General features: G+C 33.8%; 1 protein-coding gene across 1 annotated transcript; it reads left to right on the top strand.

Moving 5' to 3' along the window:
• Positions 1-1,344: 1,344 nt before the first annotated feature.
• LOC120332429 (P-selectin-like) lies at positions 1,345-23,899 on the top strand. The gene is made up of 27 exons (XM_039399670.2): positions 1,345-1,457; positions 5,562-5,788; positions 6,191-6,371; positions 6,692-6,776; positions 8,574-8,668; positions 9,671-9,749; positions 10,088-10,191; positions 10,789-10,873; positions 11,320-11,438; positions 11,705-11,792; positions 12,258-12,355; positions 12,829-12,913; positions 13,478-13,575; positions 14,070-14,157; positions 14,570-14,667; positions 15,476-15,557; positions 16,562-16,668; positions 17,369-17,450; positions 18,136-18,227; positions 18,372-18,459; positions 20,543-20,640; positions 21,170-21,248; positions 21,814-21,908; positions 22,024-22,185; positions 22,304-22,537; positions 22,663-22,833; positions 22,955-23,899. The coding sequence occupies exons 1-27, from the start codon at positions 1,394-1,396 to the stop codon at positions 23,116-23,118; spliced, it is 3,048 nt and encodes a 1,015-aa protein (XP_039255604.2). The 5' UTR covers positions 1,345-1,393; the 3' UTR covers positions 23,119-23,899.
• Positions 23,900-23,959: the final 60 nt, after the last annotated feature.

The raw sequence follows: 23,959 nt of genomic DNA, 5'->3' as shown, positions 1-23,959 counted from the left end.
AACAAAAGTAACAGCAGCGCAAAGTACGACATTTGTTTCATAACGCCACTTATAATTTGAGTCAATTTTTGGATATCTGAAACCATAGATTTGTCGCTAATAAACACGCCAACTTCTTGTTGTTGTGAAAAACTTATTTCCTCTTTAACTACGGGACCAAATGCTTTGAAATGTTCTATGGTTCAAGATTATTGTTTCAGCTAGAACGTCATTCCTTTTATTTATATCAGAAATTTCAGTTGGATTATACCACAAGGCATCAGAAATAGGAGTGGAAAGTTATTCATTTTCAAGCAAATAAAAATTCAAATATCATGTTTATATGACTTATCAAATTTTAGGTTTCAAGATATTCTTTATAAGAAATTACTTGAAATTACTTAAAACAAATGAATGAAGGATTAGTCTGACTCTCTTAAATAACGAGAGTAATTTGAAATACAAATTATATGCTATTGTTTCTCACACGTTTTTGAGATTTTCTGCTCTTAAATGAGCTTCAGTTTAAATAGGTAAATCAGTTTACAACGACTACATAAGCTTTGAGAAAAAAATTTTCCGCTTATCAAAATTCTTGCTTATCGTGCGAGATTTCGCACTAACAAAGTACAGTTTTATTGCTTAAAATTGATTTCCGGAAAAGATTAAACGCATTTCAAATCTGTTTACATTACTCAAATTCTCCGTATCAATGCAAGAGTCGTTACTAACTATAAGTTTCATAAAAAGAATTGGACAATTAATATGTGATATTGCCTAAAGGCCAAAGGCACAAAACTAATGAGAAACTGCAATTTTATTAAAAATATATGCAGTATTTGAGGCTGTTAAAAATTAATTTTATTCACAATTATGCAACGGTGTTTTCTATATTTAACAAAAGTTTACTTCAAAGCAAAAATATTTATTTGAGCGTCAATTGTTGAGTTTTACTCTTACGGCACGCTTGACCTTGCCAAACAAAATGCACGGTACTTCAGTTTATCATCTTACATTAAACATTAATCTTGCATACTATTTGAATAAGGCTCTCGACGAGCATGATCACGTGACGCAAAAAAGTCTTATATCAATCTTTTACAAATATTTCGTTAATTTCAAAATAACAAGCAATAAAGAATTAACACCACATAATAGATCAGACGTGGAGCGTGTCAATGAACACTCAATTTTAAGATCCTCATCAGAAATGGCCTAAATACAATATTTTTTTTAGATGGGTTTTCCTCTTACTAACCGTAAAATTAACCGAGTTCAATTTATTCATTACCTGCCCTAGGGTTATCTATAAAAAAAAAAATAATTAGAAGATATATAAACAGTTGTTGGTTATATCTTGATGTACAATTGTTGGATCATTTTTTCTGCTGATTGCGAGCATCGCAATACCACCATGCTGAAGTTCTGGGCATTATCGATGGTTGCGGCAATATCTGTTCTTGTCAAACTTTCAGAAGGTAAGGGTTAATAATATTACATAAATATATTAGAAAAATATTTTATTTTGGGAACGTCGCATTGAATGCATTTCACGCAGTGCAAATATTATCCACACAATATAGAGATGTAACTTTGTGGATTTAACATAAATATTCGAACTAAAACTGATCAATCAATGTAAAATTAACGTAGGATCAAAATGATACATTCATTTGGTTTATTTTATTAGACACGTAGTTGATCGTTTGACCTATTGATCGTTTTCTAATTTGTTGTTATTCTTGTTGGTATTTTTCTTGTTGTTGTTATGAAAAAATTCATTTTTTCATTACCTAATGGACCACTTGCTTTGAAAGTTTCAGTTATTAAAGATTGTATTTTTCGCTAGAAGGCTATTATTTTTATTTGCTTTTAAATTTTTTGTTAGATCTGATATTTCCTCTAAAATGCGCTGTAAAATTTTCAATTACGGGAACACGTTTTTACGAAATCGTGAATGCTGTCTTTCACGTGTTTATGAAAACGTGACGGCTGCCATCGGTAGTCTAATCTACTGTGACAGATTGCATACCCCCATTTACTTATAGTTTCGGACTTCGTCCATATATTTGAGCATCGCTCTCTTGTTGTAACGATAGAGAACCTAATACTGATGAATGTAAGTTTCGGATATCTTGTTTTTGAAGCGTATTTCGAACCAGAATGATCCGATTCGTATATTTACAAGTCTTATTTTTTTAGTGTAACACCATTAGTTTATTTACGTTTGGAGAACGGCGGGTAATTTGTCATCAAATAATAATAGGATACTAAACCAGTGTTTCCCAACCCCCGAGTCCGCGGTCTCAAATGAGTCCGCAGAGCATTTGAATGAGTCCGTAACGAGCCAGAAATTCACTGAGGGCCACGAACGTTTTTGCGAAACTTAACTATCAGCAGTTACGATTTACGTTAGAATTTACATAAAAAGCAAGTTTATTCACATAACAATAATCGAGTTAAAATTTACTGGATAATGAGTATGGCTGGGCATATATTCGAATATTCAACTATTAGAATAACAATTAACTATTCGAAAATTTGGTAGCAGGTGACGCGACAGTTCACTTGTGCATCGCTTAATCAAATGATGGGACTCACTTGCGGATTTTCGACGAAAACACGAGTCTGCACACGTAACGAACGATAGATGGTGTTTTTCAAACGAAGGGACTCACTTGCGGATTTTCGACGAAAACACGAGTCTGCACACGTAACGATAGATGGTGTTTTTCGCGAGTTCGAACAACGAGGAAGAATTTTTTTTCTGGCAGGTGTCAATTGTGGCAACCCAAATTTTCTAAATTGAAAAGCGGCAATACAAAATACTAAAAATAAAACGGGGAACACCATAATTTTTTCCCTAAGGATTATATGCTTTACTCCCTCCACATTGGTACGTACAGTCACCGCCGTAAGTGTTGTACGAACAGCTCAGATTTGTCGAATTCACAAAAATAAGAATTAAAACAAAATATAATCGGGCAATTTGCCACGCATTTTTATGTTCACGGATTGTCATGATATTTTCTGAGTAGCATTGCTTTTATTTCGTCCAGACAAACCGCAGATTAAAAAGATCACATAAAATTAATAATAAAGCAAGGCGATGAATATGTATTTTTGATTTACTAATATATATACTTTAAATATATTCTTAATAGGTACTAAATTAAGTTGTACTTTCTGAAAATTTATAGCAGATAGTAGGATTTTTCTAACGGCGATAACAAATTCGCAAGATCGCAAAAAAATATGTATCAAAATTAAATATAATCGGGCAATATATTCTCACATTATTATGTTCGCAGATTGCCGTGGCATTTTAAAGAAGTAATGCTTTCATCCTGTCGTAAGTAATCCATCGACTCAACCGCGGGTAACCATGAACACAATTAAAATAAAATAGAAAGACATTTTAAATTCTCGTCGTTGTCATGGATTGAATATTGTGCCGTCAAAATTCTGTTGTGTTTGGTTTTATTTACTTCTTCACACAGAGTACGGTTGCAATAAACGCACCTTGAGTCCGCAAAGGTTTTCGCCGGTGAGAAAGTAGTCCGCGACCAAAAAAGGTTGGAAAACGCTGTACTAAACAATGAATAAAGTTAGTATATACAAATATATTTGATGAATCTGAATAAGACAAATATAAAACACATCGAATCCCGTTTGCAATAACGGATGTATAGTGAACTTTAGTCATATAGCGACCTTCAAAATAATATCTTAGCGATCTAAAATATTCTTTATACTATACTCTAATTTATTTCAGTATTATCATTTTGGAGGGTCCAATAATTTTGAGGAATAAATTGTTGATTTATATTTTCAATAAAGAATAATGTGTTAATATTGGTATTGCGATGACATTATATTAGTACTTAAAGGACGCTCATATATTAAACAAATAATATTTGTAAAGCTTCGAACCGTTTTGAGTAGTCGAATAAAATTGATGTGCTGTTAAAATTGTGAACCACTTTAAAGAAATAGAATTTTTAAAATTTCTCATAATCAAAACGAATCGACTCGAAATTCTGAAATCCACGGTATATCTTCTCACTGATTTTGATTTATGAGTTTAATTTAAAAAGTAAAACAATTTAATAAAATCTAAAACCGTCATTACGTGAAATATTTCCATATATACAATTATGTACAACCAGTAAATGTTAGGCTGATATTTGTTTTTTTGATACGCCATACTTATAAAATAGCTGTTCGCGCGGTCGTAAGCAGCGTGATCAAGTTAAGATAACCCATTTCCAATATAGTCACTAGCTGGATGTGCTCTATGTGATATACTACTTATATACCACTTATGAGCTACTGTTAGCGTTAACAATTTCGATCTTAAACTAAAGCAATTTTATGCAACAACGTTAAATCAACGGGTAGTATTATCACTGTATTATGGCGGCAATGTGCTGGCATGTTCGAATAACTAGACCATTTTTAGATATTTGTTTTAGAAATTTTCCTACATTTAGCGATTATGTATATTGCATTTATAAAAAAAGTTGCTAAGTTCATAAAGTTTTGATATATTCTTTATATTCTGAATTTATTCTGTGAGATGTATGAACTTGGTGGTGGATGAAACCGTAAACAATATGCGGTTACGTGCGTGAATAACCCCACAGCGCTCAAAGGTATATCAATATTCCAATTACTGATAAAAAAATAAAAAATAAAAACAGTACGGATGAATAAAATTATCATTCCCCTTGTTTGTTAAATTAACCGGTCCACGATTAAAAAGATATGAAATTGTAAAAAAATATAATGATACTATAGAGTATTATTGCTAAGATGAATCAGCATAGCTGTATATCGCCATTTGGTTTAATTTTAACTCAGCAGAGTTTTTTAAATTTAGACAAATTTATTTACTCGACCGCTCTTAATTTTTTAATCTTCCTTTGACTCTGACCTTGTGGTACCCTATCTACAAACCAGGACAGGGTATAATCAGAGGTGCCACGACTAGTGGGTTCGTCACGTCGCACACTCTCCCACCTCATTGTTCCGCTGACAGTACATTTTATTCCTTATTTCCACAAGTAGTGAATCGCACAAAATGACGTTATTTTAAATATTTACTGTTCTAAAACCTTGAATAGTTTGATAATATTCATTGATAAAATCTCCATGCCGTAAGCAAATCAAAGGTGGCGTGATAACGAAAACGTGACTTTGTACTGGACAGCACGAATTAGTTCAGTATAGCAGATAAGAACACTGATTTGAGCGGCCGAGACATCTCTGCATTTCCGTTGTATATTTTCACAACTAAAATGGGAGTTAATAACGAAATTATCTGATTTAAAAAATAAAATTCAAGAAATATTTTATAGAACACGTAGTTGAACACGTAAATTTTATAATAGAGGCTCATTCCTTTAAGCTAACAATGAGCACTTATCAACACCTAACAAATTTTCACTATCAAAATTGAGAAATCGAAGTCGAATAAATCTCAATTTTTAATGCTCGTATTTAATGAAGGCTAGTATTTGCAATGATTTTTTAACTCATAAGGATCAGATAATTAAAAAAGAAAACATTTCATATCGCAGGTATCACTAATTGTCAGGGATTGTCAAACAACCTGATCATGAATGGATATTGCTACAATGCCTATTCTTATTCCATAAGTGCTAGTGATATACGAATCTATTGTGGTGTCCAAGGAGGGGATGGGGCCGTAGTGACAAACACTGCAGAGTACAACGCAATCTACAGTTATTTGCGAACTTACCGAAGTTTTCAGACTATCTATCTACTCGGAATGACAATTGGAGTGGTATAATTTTTTGTTATTGTATTTTTTTATTTGTATACGTATCATTTTATCTTTGTTAAAGTAGAATATATTTTTTCAAATTCCGTTAAAACATGTCAATATTTGTACATGCAACCATTGCAACGTATAATAAAATAATAGATTTCCATTAAAATTGAACTTTGAAGGAACGAAATAATCCCACGATATACGATTGAAAAATCACTTTCGTGTTAGGAGGCCAACTCTTGTGCGATAAAGCAAGGTACAAAATCTTTTAAAAGAAAGGAATATTTAATTAATTAGACACCGAGTTGCGGCATCAGCATCTTATTCCCACATTTATAATTATTCCCTCCACAAATATTCAATCCCATGCTTAGTATATGTTTAATATTATTAACATTTTCGAATTGTTTTTAGTCTCAATTGTTCGACCTTGATGGCAATGTCATCCCGTACGCGGGAAATTGGGCTTCCACTCATCCCCAAATGCCCTCGGACGTGGGTATTCAAACGTTTCCGAATCCAGATAATGTCGGAAATGGAATGATCACAATGAACGGCTTATCACCTGTCTCACATTTTGTATGTCAAACATTAGGTATGTACGTTAGTTGATCAGCTAATTACATGGTCCTCCAAATGTGGATTGCCAAACTTAGCATGCATTCATGTACCAATTGTCTTATTCTATGGTAAACCTTGAAGTGTACTTCGTTGAAATTGGTCGACTGATTTGCATAATAAACGGAACAACCTAATTCACTGTCTACCGTCCACCTATATTAGGAATAAATCATTTAATCGTACTGCTTTTACAATTAGGATAATAATAGTAAAAATGAATTTCATAATAAGGCGAGCGCGAAACTACTCATAATTCAGATTAGGGCATTATTCTAACAAATGTTTTTATTTCAGGTCAATGTTCTGTACTCCAAGCTCCGGCTTTTGGAACAATAAATTGCGATTTGTCGCCGCCTAATGTACATGATTCCACGTGCACGTATGGTTGAAATTTTATTCTAGATCGGTGGTTATCGAACTTTTTGGGCCACGCCCCTTTTTTAGAATTTGTTTCGAGCCCCACTCAAAAATAACTAGCTAACAAAGTGAGGCGAAAGTATGTTTTATTAAAAAAAAAAATAAAAATTTAAAATCCGTGGATGGGACGTAAATAATGAAATAAATGAAAAGTTTTGAATTGTAATAAATATCCAAAATGAGGCGGGCAAGATCAAATCTAACATGCATTTTCAATTTTTAATCAGCTTCACGCACCCTCAAAAAATTTTCTACGACTCTACCTACTCCAACCACTGTTCTAGATCATTCTATTCTAACCATGTCATAACAATTTATGTAGAAAAAATAACCATTGTAATTAAAAACGGGGTAGCAAAGGTGAAATAAGCATGACATAGTCAGGGTATAGCCGTAACCAGACCCATGTCTTCCATCGTGATAATAGGTGCTTTGATTGTTGCATACTCAATGATTATCAACTTCTTTATACGAGACAATCAACAGCCATGATTACAGACGACATATTTGAGTTGAAGTTTAGAAAATGTGAATTGTATCACGGACCTTGTTTTCATGAATTTTTATGCTTTTTTCATATAATATTATGTAACTATTGTTTCGGCATTCGAATTCTAGCTTTCCTCATTGGACTTTGACCATGTACTAGGGAAATATATAATTTTTTTCCCCGCCCGCTGGGCTATGACTGGCTTCTGTTACTTCTGCTGTTTTACTTGACGAATTACCATTTTTGATTTATCCGGAATCTTGGGGTATTCTGGTCATATAAATTATAAACCTCAGTGCAACTACCGTATTTGCTCGTTTTGTAGCCCGCGGGCCCATATTTTTTTTAACCAAACTCACTAACCGGGCCCTTATTCAAACCGGCTCTTATTCAAGCACAGGCGCTTGTTATTTTTAAATTAAAATTATACACAAAAAATTACGGTATCTTATATATACATCTCACATATAGATAAGATCGATCGTTACAATAATTAATATATTGTTATTTCCAGTTCTCAAGTATGATTTAAACGAGAATAACGAAAATTTTGACTTTTTCTACGAACCGCAGGTACAAATCCGCAAAAGAAAAGTTTTGCGACGCCCTATCAATATTGAAACGACGCACTTGGGCGTCGCGACGCCCAGTTTGAGATACACGGTGTTACGTAGTCAATGCTATCTGTTATGTAATTGGACGCCTAAGGCGTGAGTGTTATCTACAAGCGCTTAAGATTCAACAGTCTTGTGACAACAGCGCTTTTTATTTTCTATTGTTCCCTACCACTGAAAAATCAGCTTTTAAACATCGGGCGGGCATTTACACCGGCCCTTATTTATTTTTATGTTCTGTTCACATGGACGGCTATTCAAACGGGCCCTTAATCAAGATCGGGCGGTAAAACGAGCATATACGATAAGCAAACTGACACAATAGCGACTGGTGATGATGGACATGTGAATATAATTTAGATAACTTCATTTTATACTGGTCCTCAATTTGAGAGACAATTTTGTGTCATAAGCGATCTTTTGTAATTATCCTTCGGGAACAATATGAACGTCCTAACCTCTATTTTTCTTTGTTATTATGTTAGCTTTTTTATTCAAAATAATTTCTTTTTGTTTTGACAATAACTTTTCGTCGCCTGTTGTTTATAAATCAATTTACAGTCGCAAAATTACCATAATATTCAAATTTTTCAACTTGTGACTTCCAAATATTCATTATTTCTAAAGTCGATTTTATTTTATTTAAAACATAAAGATTTGGATGTAACGGAGGAAGATATCTTCAAGGCGCGGGGTCCACAACATGCAATGACAATTTGGAATGGACAAATGCAATGCCTGATTGCCCTAGTAAGTAATTCAAATTCCACAAGCGCTTGATTGTTTATGGAAAATCAATTCTGCAGCGCGTATGCCAGTTAAAGGGTACTTTCATAGATTCCACGTTGAGCGTGGAAATTAGAGATGTGTTCCGTCCTTTGACCACAGCAAAGATTATTTTTACTATAAAAATCCCTATTTATCATTCTTATCATGAAAGTGGTGTAGCGCATTTTCTCTTTAGGCTGGTAATTTTAGATGTAGTCTAATTCTTGGCTACTGCAAATTGACTAAAGCACCCCGGAAGACAAAATGACTATTGAGTTATCTGATTCACTTAACTTAATTTACTAAAGTATCAGAGCACCTATAAAAATTTCAATTGTTATGTCACTTTTGACATCGTGCTTATTGGTTTATGTTACGGAAGTAATCGAGGAAGTTGATGATCAATAAATCGAATCGTCGTTGTTAGGGGTCCTCTTATAACGGAAATCACTTTCCAAGTAACCTATTGACCAGATGATTTCGAATTTTCAACATCAATACCCTGATATAAGAGAAGCCGCACCAAAAGACTATTCCTTTCGTTTTGTTGAGGTCCGATCCGATTTGTTTCAGCCATAATTTAACTATTTTTTTATTCCCGGAAATTTTTTTTTACCACATAGCTTCATACCTCTAAATATCTGGATGCTTGTGTGGCCATGTTTGTAGCCATTGATGAGTAAAATATAAGTATAGCTATTCCACGTTGTCATTTGACCTATTTTTCCAATTATTTAATCATTGATCTCATCAGATCTTATTAGTAATAATGTTCCCATATCGGCCAAACCAAAATTTTATATTGTGGAAGTTTATACTATTATGATACTGTGAAAGTGGGAACCCCACATTGTTCTGACCTAAGCATAACCCGTTTCTGTCTAGTTAAAATAATTATTTTGTCTGTACACAAAACTCTCTTTCTATATTATCCATTCAGCCATTGGAACGAAATTGATAATATACACATTTTTAACTTTTAAGGAATCCAATGTGGAGAACCAAATACTCAGGCCACTGTACTAGGCTGTAGTGATGGTTACTACTGGGGGAGCACATGCACGTAAGGATAAATTTTATCATCATTAAACACGTAAAAAAAATTTTTTTTATACTATATGATACTAATCTAGTGTGTTCCACTAATTTCCTGCATAAGTATACACTGCCTATGAATATGGAAATCTAGCTAAGTTAAATCACGTTCGTAGTTACCAGCCCATTTTAGTTCTCTCTACTACCCGATCTTAACAACCTATTCATATTTTGTCCTAGCTAGGATAACGTACGCTAGAAATAGAATTTCACAAAAATTACAATTGATATTTCTTAATATCTTTTTAAATGTTTTAGTTGAATAGCATTATTAAGTAAAAAATACACTTTCCTATGTATGCATAGTTTATCTTGCGGACAAGGATTTGAATTGATTGGATTTGATTCGATTACTTGTGGGGGGACAAACAACCCAGGAACATGGGGCCCTACACCACCTATTTGCCAACGTAAGTAGAATCATTTATTTTTAAATTTTGTGTTATGGTTTATTAAAAATTGAACAAAACTCGCTCAAATATTTGTTTATTTGTGTACAACTTATGTCGTTCCGAGGAATGTTTTCAGTCTTCCCGTCATATCATAGATAATTCTAAAATACACACGAGCCGATATACGATGTTCCTACAAATTATACACGATGTTTCTACTGTCTACTGGTCAACAATCACAATCTAGTTTGCTAAAATTAAATTGAGTATGAATGAATTGCATCAATGTCGTCTCTCACTCTACCACAATGATAAATCGGCGTAGTCCTGTAACTCTTATTGCTTGCAACTCAGTAATTAGTTATCTATCTCAATTAGATGGAGAGTCAGAATTTTCCTTGGGGTATACTTAATACAAAAGTATTAAAAGTATTACAAACAGAGTAAAACGCTAATTTTAAGATATTAAATGTAAAAAATAGGGTTTTGCATTTCTGGGTGACTTTTAGCAATTCAAAATCCTTCAAATTTGTATCACTCCAATACTCAATACCAAACGTCAACCGCCTATCACGATATACTTACCGTGTTATTTAATATACTTTGCATATACAGCTATTGAATGTTCAACACTGTCATTTTTGGTAGAAGGAAATGCTTTCTTTTGTACGAATAGCAATAATTGGGGAAGCCAGTGCGCGTAAGTAATTTTCTATGTTTTTTAAACAAAAGGTTTTTGATCTAACGTGCCCGGAAAATTGAATCCAGGCTTATAGACAGACGGTGTTGATTCAAAATAAAGTTTTCAGTAAATTGTTTATATTTGACTGTTACTTTTTCTATCCGACCTATACGTAATTATACAAACACAAGTTTTCAAGTCAACATTCAACTTACAAAATAGCCCTGGTATAATATTTTGATAAAGGTCTTTTAGTATGAAGTATTAATATTAGGTAACTATTTAAGTAAACAAATCTCGCATTGCTAAGTCGATTGGAAACATATTTGGGTTAAAAAAAACATCTTTAGGAATTGTCACATGAACTTTAGTAATATAAGTATGAAGTGCTCTACAACAGGTATAATAAAATCTAATGTGTTTTGAAATAAAGTTCAGTTTTATTTAAAAATAAAATAATTTAGTTTCGACTGCGCAATTGGATACAACTACGGTCCCGGAAGTCCAGTCACCACCACGTGCGGGGGAACTACAGATCCTGGAAGTTGGACGCCTACGCAACCTGCTAATCCAACTTGCACTAGTATGTTTTTAAATTAGTAGTGTAACGATTAGAACCGATGAATGAACTGTATACTGTAGTAAATAATCTATATCTGAACAATTTTTATAATGGTTTTTCAAAGGAACATTTCAGTGTGGTTTAAACTGTTATAATTCATCAATGTTTTCATGAAAATTTCTAACTACCAATGTAAAATTGAGCGTTATTGCTTCACATTTAATAATAAAGCCTACATATAATCCATGGCAAATCAAAAGTTTATTTTCTATTATTATGTTGAATAGTTGTTACCTGTACCACATTGTATCCTTGGACTGAAGCTAATGGTGCCCTCAGCTGTAGCCCACCGTTTGTATTTACGGACGTATGCACGTGAGTTACATTTAACAAATGTGGGTAGTCATTATTCGCCTTTTTTAATTTAGTACAATGCACTGGGGAAGTCTCAATTATTGTATTTTAAATGACATATACAACATTAGTTTGGCGATGCTTCCTAGACTAATCAACTATTCAATTCTTTGCCGCAGAAATAAGATTAACCAAATACGCGAATGAAACTCATCGATTTATATACTACAGAAGTTGTGTTAAAAGTTCTATTTGTCGGTTCATTGATCCACGATTTTGGATTTTGAAAAAAATATATAAAAAAATGCTCACGTGGATGGCATCTTGGGTTTTTCAAATTTCAGGAATTTGTAAAATACGACTTTTGTGTCTTCATTTTGCTGGATACAGATTACAGAATTTCATTCCAGTTTTGTAATACCTGTAAACGATGATCGAGTATTTCGCATTTCTAGTCACATAAATTTTGTTTATTTCAATTTTCAGATACAATTGCGATCCAGGATTTATTCTACAGGGATCAGAACAAAGACAATGTCAGAGCACTGGGGAATGGGATGGTAGCTCTGGTCAATCGTGCAGACGTAAGTAGCATTGTTTTGAAATGCAGTACCCCGCTTTTTATGAAGTGATGATAATTTCTCATTTTTTGTCACGGGGGACCATTCTATAGCTATCGTTCTCTAGTCTAATGGACACTTGATTAAGTGTGGTAACATATGTACCACGTTCCATCACTGAAACGTTCTATTGCGGTTATAAATATGTGTTTGGGAATTGCTGGATTACCGATCGCTGTAGGGTTACTTTTCACAGTCTATCCGTGAATAAATAATAAATTCTGTCACGTGAAATTGAATTTGAGTAGCCTTAATTCGAATTCAAGATTGAATGACCTTCGGAAAACGTTCATATGACTGTGCTGTGAAAATGTGTTTTGAGCATGATTTGATACTGATGCTTGCAAATTGCAATGATGATAGAAAGGGTTTGAAATTTCACGATCTTTGATTGCTGTATTTTCGATGCAAATGTATGATTTATATATTTATTTTAGCGGTTAAGTGCTCGGATCCGGCGTTTGATACTACCCATGGAACACAAGCTTGTCCAGGCGGAAATGACTACCAAAGCACATGCACGTAAGTCAAATCATATATAGATACTCTTTTAGCATAGTGCGTATTCCCTAACATCAATTTTGAATACCTCAAAATCGTTCATGTAAAGTTATGTTCTTTATCGAAGTCTTCTGCTTGTGGTCTCAGATTGATAATAATGTTCAGTAGTAATCTATGTATAGGGGAGAAAAAATCCAATTAAAAGGTTTGATCAAATGGCGAATCACGCTCCTCTATTTGTTACCATATCGTGTTGTGCGTCGGAACAGTTACCCAATTATTCAATGTGGTATTATCTATATACTGTCAATACCAAAAGAAAACAGTACGCTTCGTATATAAAAGCAATTCCACACGAAAGCTTGGCTATTTTCTGATTCGGTGAAATACAAAGAATCTACCAATATTATAAAACATGACATATATGTTTATTTACCTCTCTTGCCCCGTTCGCACTTGAAACCTCGGAGGTAATTATTAAAGCACCAAGATGTGATTTTAATTCTGTAAAATTTGTTGATCATTTAAATCTTGTAAGATCTTACAATATTTATTGCTATGAACGAAACGTTTATTTTCATACAGATCTAGCTGTGAAAGTGGATATGAATTAAACGGAGATGCTAGTGTAATGTGTCAGCAAAATGAACAGTGGAGTGGAACTCTACCAACAGAGTGTACTCGTAAGATATTCAACGAAATTGTTTTATGTATATTATATTTACGATTTTTAGGCGACAAAGTAAGCTGGCGTTAGTCTGAACTGTGTTAGCATCGCAGAGTACTCATCTAGAGTTCAAATCCCACTTCACTAAGGGTGTAATTAATTCAGTTATCAATGCCAAACTGGAAAGGGTGCAGTATCTACCAAATATCAGTAGGTTATTGCATATCGTTAGATATCAGAGACATCTTGCATACGGTTTTGTTAAGCGGGGAAGGTGTAAATAAGTGGCATGGAAAATAAATCAAAACAGAAACAACGCTGCCAAATATTTGTTCGTATGAAAATTTCTGCTAATAACCTTGTATATTTTCTGCTGATAACCTATTGCATCTTTTGTCTTTGTGTAGCTCTTATAATTTAACTTGTTCCATTTGCAACATGCACAATATTCACTACTTTTGTTTTCGGTATTAACGTTTCATACCTAAAGATTTACAATTTTTTTCACAGCTGTATCATGTGACGTTTTCCCATATGACGGTACAAGAACGTGTGCCCCAAATAATAATCCTCCATTTTCATTCGGAACAGCTTGTAGGTAAGGGATAAATTGAGTACTTTTGTTATGTTAAAACTGTAGAGTAAGGGATTCCAAAAGAAATAGAAGAAAGTACCAATTGATTCATAAAAACAGTGCTCATAACATAATTGCTTAAGTAAACTACTAAGTGCTAAAATAAAAAGTATTAATTTAAAATATATGCATAGTATCAGTCTTAATATCAGTTTAGTTTCGGTAATGTGTTTAATTCTCTGATACTTCGTTCTTTTTGTATTCAATTTTGAAATTAGTCTTTTTTGACATTAGGCATAAAAACTTGTTTTAACTGAATGAGGGGTTGAGGTAAAAATCCTGTTCGCTTAACCATTCTATTAAAATTCCTAAATGCTAATTGAAATATGAGATACCTGATGTATTATTATTCAATAGCTTGTCGACTTTTTCTTAGTATTGAATGTCCTCAAGGAACAGAACTAATTTCTGGAAGTCTACTTCTACTGTGTCTTGAAGATGGAACATGGAGTGGTCCCCCGCCTACGTGCAGAAGTTTGTAATATTTCTTTTTAATTTCCGCATCGCCACACTTCATTTTACGTACGTACAACAGCTAGGATTTTTAGTAGGTTAATATTAGTGGTACCAAAAACAATAGCAGTCCCTCTCCCATTTTTACTGGCCCTATTGTATAAGTAAATATTGTTCCAGATACCCAAAGCCGGATGGTGGAGGCTGCGCACCTGGTCGAGCGTTATCAGACTCGCATAAAATTCAATAAAAAAATATGTGTCAAATATTTTTAAAGGCTTTTCTCCTCTTTTATAACTGAACGCTTTAAATAAATTGACCCACTAGTGACCAGAAAATCTCATTATTCACAACAATAGGAATAACGCCAACTAGAATAATCCTTTTTGCACAACTCCATCTAAGTTTATCATAAAATTACATAATAAAATTCGAGAGCTCCGTGAATATAACTGATCGTTCATGCTTGTCGGAAGCCTTGCTCGGAGATGAGGTAGCAAACACCACATATAATGAAATAAGGCTAGATGATAATAACTTTAATATTTCTATCCAATATGGACGGTAGTTCATAATTGTTATACATTGGAGTTCAAGTTCCTTGTCCAATCACCAAACAGTTATCATCCAGGTAGCAAATGTTTCAATGAAAGTTTGTGTGATTAACTTTTATAATTATTTAAGGAAGAAAACTTAAAATATTTTTGCATGTTCATAATCATTGCCTATCGACGGACTCTGAAACCTCTCAAGCCTCAGTAATTATCTTGAACATTTACATGTATGCAATACATAAATATCATTTTCTTAATCTAATTTTCATTTTTAGTTAGGATGTGCTCGGTTCTTGAATTCCCCCCTGGGGAGGTTAGTTGCACTCCGAACAACTTCGATTATGACACAGTCTGCAGGTAATAAGTTATTAAAGGTGTCTTAATGTAGATTAATACATCTATATATGTTAAATGCATGAATTTATTCTATCTACTACTAGCGTAAGGCATGAAGGTTTATATATAATTAAAACTGTATGTTGGATCTATCAGCATATTAGTAATCCGGAACCTTGTATATAGGCAATTTTATTACTTTACACATATAGCTCTTTTACTTATCGATCTTTAGATCGGTAAGTATGTTGATAGGTATTTGTCTGTCTGTGTGTTTGTCTGTCTGTTTGTCTGTCTATTAGATGCACGCGATATCTCACGAAGGCGTCGTTGAATTTGCTCCAAATTTTGCATGTGCATTCATCATATCTCGGACCAGAATCCTGAAGCCTATTGATTTTGGATGAATTATGTCGTATAATTAGCGAGTTATTAATTAATTAGTGATTGGACACAAGGTGTCACTATGGAGTAAGAGCGCTGTTTTGGGGGACCCCCCAACTTTCAATCGATAAGTCTTCGGTCTCTGAACGATATTCTTGTTTTTATTTTGAGAAGAATTTGGCTAGATGTGATATTTGATACTATTTTCCGTGTTTTTTTTATTCGCTTTTATTTCAAGCCGGTCGCTTGTTAAATAAACCAATATATAGCGGATAAACAAATCTTAGCTTAATAGCATATGACAGCTTAATCATATAACGATCCAGGCTTCTCGTGCATTTACCAGTCCATGTCGGCTATGTGAATACCTCAATTAAAGAGCCATTTTGTCTCAGATTCATGAAGTTCATGATGGAAGGAGTCGTGCCTCACGCGGTTACGTGAGCCGCGAGGAGTCAAGTTATCCGCTTGCTCGTCGCCGTATTAAAAACATTAATTACTTTCCCCTTTTAAACTATACAATTAGCTAAACTATTTCTCTGTCCCATTGACTTTGGAAGAAAAATGAACAGTTTTGTCAATAGATTACTTCTAAACAGATCCGAATTCCGAGATTTGGAAAGTCACTTTTATTTTTACAGGTATACATGCAATAGTGGTTATGAAGTTGATATACCTTGGCAGACAGTCACTTGTGAATTGGATAAAACATGGTCAAATATCGAAAATATGCCAACTGCGTGTAACCGTAAGTTTGAAATTTTAAACATAATCACCTTACGTTACCTGATTTGTGCAGTGACAGGTAGGTGTTCAACAACAAATTGTACATATACATACTAAAATTGAAATTTGTGTGATTAAATTACGTATATCAAAAACTTGGCAGGCGACAGACATTTACCCTAAATTGGTTGCAGACGCTGTGACTCCTCCATATTTGACGATTTAAAAAAAAAACAGACTTTCTAAATTATCTGTTTCAATGCCGGATTACACGATGTCAGCGTTGTACTCCATACAATCTACTACATTTTCACGTCTGGTTTTGATCTCCGATCTTTTTTTTCATTTTTGAAAAAGCTTCGAAGTCCAAATTGGTGCCACGTTAAAATTATTCTTCAACTAGTGTTCTATGTGTGGTTCGCTGTCGGCACAACAACATTTTTGGGAAATATTATTTTTGGGACTCAGATAGTCATTTTTGCAGACAAATTTGTCTTTACTTGCTAGATCGCGTTAATTTCCTAACCTTCAATCAAAACTCGATTGTACGGCGTATTTATTTGCCTTTCGCTCTATACAACCCAAGATTTTAAAGTTAAGCTATTAGAGTTAAGTGTAATGCCAGACCACCGCGCACACAACAATATGAATTTGAAAATGGAATCAATGCTCCAAAAATGATGATAATCTAATTGACACAAATAATCTTTAAATGTTTTCAGCTGTCGACTGTGGTGCGTACGGTGATGTTGAAGGCGGCTCAGTACAATGTGAGGATGGTACAACATATACACAAATATGCCGGTTAGTTTCATATGTACTTTTTTTTTATGCTTTTAAAAAAAGATTTGCGATCTCACTTCGTTGAAAGAAGAGAAACATTCAAATTACAAATGTCATTTTCTTCAGATGAATCAGTTTGTCCACGTTCTGAATATTCTTCATAACAATTTTGTTTAAAGGAAGGCTTTGTGTCTTAATTGAAAGTAGAAATATTATTAATACAAACGAGTTACAAACGATCAATGATGTCTTAAGAGCTTTAGATCTTTTTAACAAAGATATCAGTAGATAAGTTAGATTTGCATAGTTCGTGCAAAAGTTTACTGCATCGATGATTGTTAAATTAGTATATCTGATTAAGTATATTTTCCAAAATCTTCCTTGCAACTAGTTAGTTTAAAAATAGTTCGAGCTGAATTAGCAGGTTGGTACGGTATTCACTCACTTCTTTGTGGCAACAAAAATTACTTTCTTAGTAATGTTATTGATTATTATTAGTTTGTTACACCGTTTTTAAAATAAAGTATTTTCAATTTCATGATATCGAGTTAGTTGCTGTTGGACTATTTATTTCCATATGCTTGTGTGGTAGTGGATTCTCATGCAAATAATTTGAACAATTACGCCATACTTTTATTAAAACAGTCAAAAATGAATGGTTCTATTTATTTTTATATATATCTGAAATTTGAATGTAATATTTTAGTGTCTCGTGTATGACCGGTTACAGCCTGGTGCAAGAAACCTCACGATGCCAAGCTAATGCACTATGGAGTTTACCACGTCTCGAGTGTTCAAGTGAGTTAATTCTTGTTAAAACGGAATATTTCAAATTTCACGTTATACTTTTTTCAGTGCTTGTTGTCTCACTCGAATGGTATTTTCACGTTGTTTTATACTTTACACTTAATTCATCACTTTGAATATGTATTTTTTCATCAGGAATCCTATGCCGGTCTCTAGATTTCAATAATCAACCTGGAAATATGATGTGCGATCCCCCTGGTTTTGGATACCCGAGCACGTGTAGGTAGGTTGTTCAACAAAGATGTAAATACTCATCTTTCACAACAATACATTGCGTATGATACATGGCAGATGAAGTCACAGGTTTTATTAAATCTTCGCTATAGGAGACCCTTACTCTCAGTATTCTGTCTGTCTGTAGTGACTAAACCGATTTGATTGAAATTTTTCACGTGTGTTATGCTGTTACCCTAGTAATGTGCGTTTCACCTAATGTCCGAAATGATATTTCGTTTCCATGGCAGCAGCGAAAATACACGCCGATTGTTTGAAATTTTCCATTATTCCACAATTTCTTGTTCAACCAAGTTGGATATTTAAATTCTGAAAATGCTATCCTCCGCAAAAGAAAATAGATACTCTATCGGGCATGCCGTCTTACGTCTCGATTAGGGTTGCCATACCGTCCGGAAAATTCCGGACATGCCCGGAATTTAGGGTTAAATTTTGCGTCCGGGAAGAATTTAAAAATTCTCAAATGTCCGGAATCCGGAATTTTACTGCACCTGCAATCTTACTATGCACACTGCTAATACAGAACATTGTTATTTCGTACCGCGCGCATATTTTCACTACGAAGTCATGAAAATAGTTATGCACCGTCCGGAATTTTGCTTTTTCAAATATGGTGACCCTAGTCTCGATAGTCCTTGGACTGAGGACGCTTTAGTGGATATGTTTCAATAGATAACTACGAGATAACTTCAGAGATACTTCAAAGATAACTACGAGATGCATAGCATTCAAAATGAAGTGGCACTTTTGATACAATTCTCTCTGCCCAATATTGCTGGCGGTGTAGAGTTAAGGTTCTACAGGTCCTATTTCTGATTATTGGGCTGTCTTGTCAATCTACTTCCGTAGCTAACTCTCGACACAGCAGTAACGCACACATAAACACATCCAACTTGTATGAAAGAACTTGTAATGAAAGTATATTTACAGTATATACAAGTCACAGTCCAGTAAAATTCCACAATCAGGTTAAAAGTTCCACAGTAGATAGATAAATTTCCACAGCAAGTATAACGGCAGTGTAACAAAGTGAATGTAAAAACTTGATGTCTGTATGTAAATGTATGGTGTGTATTGTATGGTTACAATATATTTGTGTCTCCATCCCAACAACAGTACTTAAATTTAGCTACAAGACACAAAAACAATAAAATAGTATAATTAGCCTTCGATATAAAACTCAATTAAAACCTAAATTACTTAATATTCCTAAACTACAAACTTCCCTAAATATCTTAGCAATTCTAAATTAGCATAATTAAATTCCTACAATTTGCAAATAAATGCCGCAAAGTAACCGCAGCACCTAACAGAGAAATTCGTGTGACCAGGCCTCATTGCACTGTCTCCCACACTAATAAATAGGACATTTAGTATAATACAACAAGAATAACAAGGGCATGAATACAAATCAGCTGATATAAGAGTGTATTGCACCAACCATCATTGCCAAGACTTCAAACTTTCTCTCGGTCAGTGACGCTTAATATAAATAAACAAATAAATAAACGAGAGCAAGTCTAAACATGATTATCGGGACCAGAATAACTAAAATTAATAGGTTAATTCACGAAAGTTAAATTTCTGCCTGTAACAGGCGGATTCCCATGCATTGGCGGAGATCCACACTGGGCGCGCATCAGATTATCTAATCTCTATTCACTAATCATATTTGTACGATAAGATTTATATTCTACTCAATAGCATGTTATTCTGAAAATATGCCTTGACATAGGCCAGTTTTGTTCAAACTGCCATTTGCATCTCTATGGCTCGTGCAATTATGGATTATCTTTTCTTATAGAAATTAAAAGCAAAATAAATGAGGAAGAATTGTTTTAATTGACGACTAAATGCGGTTGGCAACGGCGGATTTTCGTTTCGAATTTTTACGTTCAAAAATAAGCATCATCATGTTTTAATCTTGTCTTGTGGTGATGAGTGTGTCGGGATATGCAGTTTAGTTTTTAGTGTCCAGCAATCTGGGAAATTTTGAAGTCTTGATTGAGTTCAGTTCTAGTTTATGTTAGGTCTTTTTTAATTACAGTATGATCATTGTTTAATTTTTCCAGCTTTGTCTGTCATGCCGGATACACATTAAAAGGAGACAAATCAGAACTTACATGCCAGATTGATGGATCGTGGGATGGCATTGAACCAACATGCAAAGGTAAGTAAGTTAATACCATTAAAAATAGACGATTACTATATTAAATACTTCTCTTATCGTTAGTAATTACACTCAGCAATATTGTCTACTGGAACACGGTATGTTGATAAAACATCCGGCCAATTGCACCCTAGACTTATATCGTATTCTCCGCGGTGCTGATGCCATGATTAGCCACTCGCCTGTCGACGCTTGGAATGTTTTTAGTGAAACGGGCATTCATGTATTCATGCGCCAAATACTTCAGTATGTGATATTCTGAATTTTTAATCTCGTGTAGTTCAATATCAGACTTCTGCAGGGATGTCGTTGCTTGAAAACTGAAACTGGTTTATCAATCTTCTTTTCACCCATGAAATGCAGTTTTACTTCGTTCTGTATGTATAATGTGTGTTTTTAGTAAAATAAACTGCGGATTTCTGTTAATATATTGTAATTCTCACATTCAACCAAATCACTGACTGTTCAATTGTAGTTATTTCGTACAACTATAAAACAATTAGAATAAGTCATTACTATATTTTCCAAGATGTTATATGCGACGACTTATCTTTGGAAGAGGGAACAGTTTCTTGTCCAGACGGGACTGGCTACGCCGCAGTATGCAAGTAAGCACATATATGTTTATTTATACTTTATATGAGGTAAGCAACGGTTAGACAATATAAATATGAAACAGAATTGTTTTTAAATGATACTGAAAAGATACATGATGTGTTACCTCAGTTTTTATATTTTTTAATAGTTGTAAGTTATTGACCTTAATCTGAGGTGACATTTCTCATTTTATTTTTTTTCAATAAACTGCGATAGTTTGTTGTCAAGCGATAAAATATGAGTTAAAAAAATCGCACTGTTTTTTATACGACATAATTTTACGCTAAGTCGCCACTGCTAAGCGTAGTTTATAATGGCCAGAATCTTGTTGGTTCGGCATTGTCTACCCAATTTATTACACTAGAGGTGAAGACTGGGATTGAGGGAATGGGATTTTAACAGTGAGCATATACATAGTGACTGAAATTTTATAAAGTAAAATACTTAGCTTTCTGTTACATATGTGCATTTTGAAACATAAAACAATAAGGTTAAAATAAATGCATGGTTTATTTGTCGGTAATACAAATGCACATAAACGTTTAAATCATTTATATATATATATCATTTTCAAAGGTTCGAGTGCAGTTTTCCTCTGAAACTTTATGGTTCGGATGAGACAACATGCTTGGCAAGTGGAGAATGGTCTCATGGTGTACCAGAATGCAGAAGTGGGTGTTTTTAGTTTTGTTATTTTTCATTAAGATATGTATTTTACCATTATAGTCTTATTTTCATCGTCTGTTTTGAACCCATTCAAAATTATTATATTTGTTTTTTTTTCAGAATTTTCTCCAAAATGTGATGATGCAATTGAGCCGCTAATTTGTGAAGATAATTGTGATGACAATTCTGACTGTGAAGTTGACGAGGTTTGTTGTCCATCTTCATGCGGACTAACATGCAAAAAAGTTAAAGATGAACCTAAACCCAAGAATCCCTTCTTAAGTGAGTTGAATCATTTTTGTTTTGAATTTTTCAATATTACTATTTTATGCATAATTTGAACTAGTGCTTTTCAGTTTAAAGTTTCATCTATTGAATATGGCGCATTTTTTCATTTCAGATATAAACAAACAGACATTGCTTTTACTACTGGCCGCTTCGAGTCGACGTAAGCCAGTGTCACGCCCACCAGTGCGACGCCCGCCTCAGTGTCCAAGATGTAACCGCAATGCATGTACAACAGGCTTGCACAGTTGTCCAACGTATCTCAATGCTCTATGTGGGACGACTTGTAATGGATGTAGAGCCCATTTCCTTTATCGTAATAATCCTAGAGTGGAAGTAGGAAACCGATGTAAGTGACATACTGTACGGTATTATACTTTTTAGTTACTGTTTCAACCATCCTAAAAGAATAAAATGTTCCATATCGCAGATATGAGAGCGAAAAATAATTTGAACAAACTTTCATTTACTCAGGTCTATGTCCACGAAATAGTCCACCAAACCCAAGGTGTGGTGGATATATGTGCAACGGAGTTAGATGTGCAAACTTCCCACAAGCTGAGTGTCGTGTGTACGGTTGTGGGCCAACATGCTATTTGCAGTTTTTCGATAGATTTGGACGAAGAGTATTGTGTAGACAAAAAGGTATTATACTTATTCACTTCCTCGTTAGTGCTTAGACTTAGAGTACCCTAGGTTGAATATTCCAGGTTAAACCACAATCTACAACCAGGGTAATTTTAATACTCATTTTTATTCGTTCTAGCAACTTGTCAGCCTGGGATAAACTCAGTTGGTCTTTGTGCCAGAGCATGCCTCAGTGCGTCTTGTCCAAAATATTCAGCAGCTCATTGTCGAGTAAGATGCAATGGATGTCCTGCTGAATTCTTCGATCAAAGAACGAATATGCCTATCACAGATTGCAATTAAAATCATTGGGATTATATTATTATGTGAATTCTATTGTAATCAATTAAAATTATTGAGACATAATAAATTTGAGCTTTTCATTCATTATTAATAATATAATGTCTGGAAATACAAATTTTTGATCACCTAAATTAATTTTTACATTCAAACTGGAAAAAATGCCATAATTTCATAATTTCGGCTGTTCGAGTTAAATTTCGATAACGAAAATCTAGGAATACATGAAATTTCCGACTCTGTTTATTGTAAGTTTATCATTTTAATTTTTAGGAGTTTTGTTTGCATTCAAACTCAACATTACAGAAAATAATGTTGAAAACACTTGCATTTTTCCAACTGAGTTTTATATTCTGCTTTTTAGTCAAATTAAGAATACAAATGGATATGCATTCCAAATTGTTTCGATCATGTTATATATATTAGGTTTTATTCCAAATGGCATTCTTCATGTTTGAGTGCGTGTGAAATTTTGAGAGTCTAGTTTGGTCAATTGTAACAAATTTGCATTGAGTTACTACAAAAAAATTGATTTGTTGTTTCGTTATCTAATCTAACTTTTTTGGTGTTTGTACATTTTTATTTTATTTGTTGTTTGTTATATAAAAGTAATACATGGCCATAACTTTAGAGCTCTAGTTTGTATGTTCAAACCTTTCATGGAATGGATGGCTCATAGTCAATTTATAGTAAAACAACTAAACCTCAGGAGTGAATCAAGTCAGGTTATGGCTTATCTCAAATTCAAGTATGTTTTAGGTTTTATAGCTCTGTATTGTTTATAGTTTTTTTTTTAGTTTTTTTAACCATTTGCAATTCAACCCTTCTACTTCCCACTTCTCTG

Source organism: Styela clava, chromosome 13 (assembly GCF_964204865.1).
Source record: "Styela clava chromosome 13, kaStyClav1.hap1.2, whole genome shotgun sequence".
Classification (NCBI taxonomy): domain Eukaryota; kingdom Metazoa; phylum Chordata; class Ascidiacea; order Stolidobranchia; family Styelidae; genus Styela; species Styela clava.
Note: the sequence above shows the minus strand (reverse complement) of the source record. Positions and strands in the feature narration are given on the sequence as shown.

Bases quoted from the DNA above. Each gene is read 5' to 3' on its own strand.
- LOC120332429 (XM_039399670.2), top strand. From the start codon at position 1,394: ATGCTGAAGTTCTGGGCATTATCGATGGTTGCGGCAATATCTGTTCTT. The intron at 11,793-12,257 runs GTGAGTTACATT...TTCAATTTTCAG, and splicing joins GTATTTACGGACGTATGCAC to ATACAATTGCGATCCAGGAT. The intron at 16,669-17,368 runs GTAAGTTTGAAA...AAATGTTTTCAG, and splicing joins TATGCCAACTGCGTGTAACC to CTGTCGACTGTGGTGCGTAC.